The 2,975-nt window shown below is 43.2% G+C and overlaps 1 protein-coding gene across 3 annotated transcripts in view; it reads right to left on the bottom strand.

The window, feature by feature from the left end:
* The window catches only part of LOC112136844 (platelet-derived growth factor receptor beta), a gene marked incomplete at its 3' end in the record, with an annotated part of 21,033 nt that continues 18,058 nt past the window's right edge, over positions 1–2,975 (bottom strand). For all 3 annotated transcript variants that reach the window (XM_024258765.2, XM_024258766.2, XM_024258764.1), the window contains 5 exon segments: positions 1–180; positions 270–344; positions 648–729; positions 1,641–1,768; positions 1,830–2,093. In XM_024258765.2, coding sequence (XP_024114533.1) covers positions 1–180; positions 270–344; positions 648–729; positions 1,641–1,768; positions 1,830–2,093 — 729 coding nt within the window.

Here is a 2,975-nt window from a genome sequence, read left to right as displayed (position 1 = left end):
TTCCTGTCAAGTGACGGTTGGAAACGGAGGCTGTTTCCTCAGTGATGGTCAGGTTGTTTCTGGTCCAGGTGATGGTGGGGGTGGGGAGGGCATTAACCTCCACCGTCAACTCTACCATGTGATGTTGCAGAGCTGACACGTTAGCGCCGCTCACTGGCCATAGATAGACATAACCTCGCTCTGGAGAGACGGGCAGATTTGGAACTAGTACTTGTGTTTGCGTGTGTTGGGGTGTGTTTGTGTGTGTTTGCGCGCGTGTGTGTACTGACCCAGCACTTGCACACTGATGTTTTTTCCCGCCCTTTTCCCGTGCACTGGTTCCTCCACTGTGCACATATACACACCTGCAAAGAAAGAGCTCATCAACATGGAAATCCCTAAATTCCCAACAGCATTGGGACCGTTTCCATGGTAACATGGATAACCAGTTTATTTAGTCTGTTTAGTTTTTAACAATTGTTCATATTTTGAAGCCCAATGAGGCAAATTCATTTGTGATTTTGGGCTATATAAATAAAATTGAATTGAATTGAATTGAATTGAATTGAACAGCCCAGTCACTTGCTGACAAACATCAGGAGTCAGTATCTCAGTGATGTACCGTCCCTCAGTGCCGTCTGTCAGGAAGCAGAATTCCAACCACTTGCCTGAATCTGCTGCAGTTGCTGCGGTGATATTGATGAAGGTGCGGGATTGGTTGGGTAGAAACTCCATCAGAGGCTCCACCTCCTGTGGAGAAAAATATCAGCAGACAAGTCTTCAAGTTGAGTCGTAGCAAATGGACTTAAAAAGGTCGTCTTTGAACGGATGAACGTTTGAAGGACGACACTCGTCCATTTTCCAGGACGTCATCTGGATGAAAGAGAACCTTCACCTGCATCAGCTGAGTGATGGTTAGAATCTTTATTTGTTTTATTTTGTTCATAAATGATATCTGCAAAGTTTCTAAAAGTAATTCAGTTTCTGTTGTTTGCAGATGATACAGCAATTTCCTACTCCGGAACAAATTTCCTTGAACTAATGGTAGCGATAAAGAAAGATAAAGCTAAGGTGTAAAATTGTTTTTCTGAAAATAAATTATCTTTGAAAACAAAGTTTATGATTTTTATTAGTCACCAAACAGATGAACATTTACCAGTTAATATTCATCAAGTTAACATTTGCAAAGTAAGAAAAAATACAATTTATTGGGGGTATTTTAGATGAAAACTTGAAAATAAACTTCACATTAATTATTCAAGAAAGAAAATTAGCAACAATGTTGGAATTCTTTACAGAGTAAAGGATCTATTTAACCGTCAGTCCGTGTCTGTGCGCCCTGAAGGAGCAGGTCCGCTCAGCTCCTAAAGCCACGCCCACCCAGAGAATATTTTTGAAGCAGAGGCTTCAGATCAACATGAAAAATTACTTTTAAAGTTATTTAGGTTGTGGGATTTTGGTTAAAAACACTACTGGGAATGTTTTTTAAATAAAAAAACTGTCATAAGGGACTTCAGGTAAACTTTTTTTTTTTTTTAAATGACTCTAAAAGATGAAAACATAGTTCATGAATATATTTGCTCAATATTTAAAAAACCATAATGTTTATGAATATATTAAAAAAAGCAGTAAAGCTGTGTCTCAGTTGCGGTGACAGATACCTGTCTGCGCGGGAAGGTCCATGTGAAAAATACCATTTCATAGTTGGTGGTGCAGTTGATGGTGAGGACCTCCCCCTGCTTCAGCACACTGCTGGATGCCCACAGCTCCACTTGCATCCTCTTAGGAGCTGACAAGCACATTAGAGGTAGGAAGGTACACAGTCGGCCTGACAGGAACTGTGAACTTACCTACGACGATGAAAACATAGTACACCTGTGACTCTCTTTCTTCATCTCCACGGGAGGCCAAGCACATGTATGACGTGTCAGTTAGGTTTCCTGTGAAGCCCAGAGCTGGATGGTACATGATCCCCTGGACCAGCGTCCTGCTGGGACGCTCATACAGCGACACATTGAGCTGAGGGTCAGACACCACACAGGGAATGGTTGCCTCCTCCTCCTCCTCTTTCATTACCACCCCTGAACTCAATGGAACGAACCATTCAGCAGTACCTGGGTGGAGTAGAAGACACTTTAGGACAGGTGTGTCAAACTCAATCGGACAGGGAGCCTAAATCCAAAACACACCTTAGGTTGCGGACCGAACAGGAACACACTGAAACTAAGTTTTTAAAACTTTAAAACCGTAACTTTTATAACATAGTTATGAACTAAATATATAGGATTACCTGCAACAATGCTAGTATAAATGCTATAAGCTGTATTTGGCTGCTGAAGATGCTGAAATTAAAAGCTAAAAATGCTGAAGCTAATAGCTGAAATCACTGAAGCTGTTAACTGAAAAACACTGAAGCTGATAGCTGAGTAGTGAGGTATCTGTATTGAGAGCAGCAAGGAATGAACTGACGGCGGCCATAAACAGAGCCAAATCCACATACGCCAGGAAAATTGAGGAGCATTTCTCTTCAAATGACCCCCGGAGTATGTGGAGGGGCATTAAGTGCATCACAAACTTCAAAGCCAGGAATGCACAGTGTCCAGATGACCCCTCTTTGGCAGATGAACTCAACAGGTTCTACGCACGCTTTGAGGATCCTGCTGTACCACCGCCCCTCACCAAACTCGCCACTCCACCAGGGGACACGCCCCTCAAAGTGTCTGCAGAGCTGCTGGCCCTGATAACATCCCAGGACAGGTGCTGAAGGACTGTGCATCTGAGCTGTCTGAGGTGCTAGCAGACATTTTTAACATCTCTTTGTCTGAGGCATCAGTTCCAACCTGCCTATAAACATCCGTCATTGTTCCTGTGCCAAAGGGTTCCACAGTTACGGGGCTTGATGACTACAGACCCATAGCACTGACCCCGGTAGTCATGAAGTGCTTTGAGAGGCTGGTTATGGCCCATATCAGGAACAACATCGATGCCACTGTGGA

Source organism: Oryzias melastigma, linkage group LG4 (assembly GCF_002922805.2).
Source record: "Oryzias melastigma strain HK-1 linkage group LG4, ASM292280v2, whole genome shotgun sequence".
Classification (NCBI taxonomy): domain Eukaryota; kingdom Metazoa; phylum Chordata; class Actinopteri; order Beloniformes; family Adrianichthyidae; genus Oryzias; species Oryzias melastigma.
This window is presented reverse-complemented; position numbering and strand designations above follow the sequence as displayed.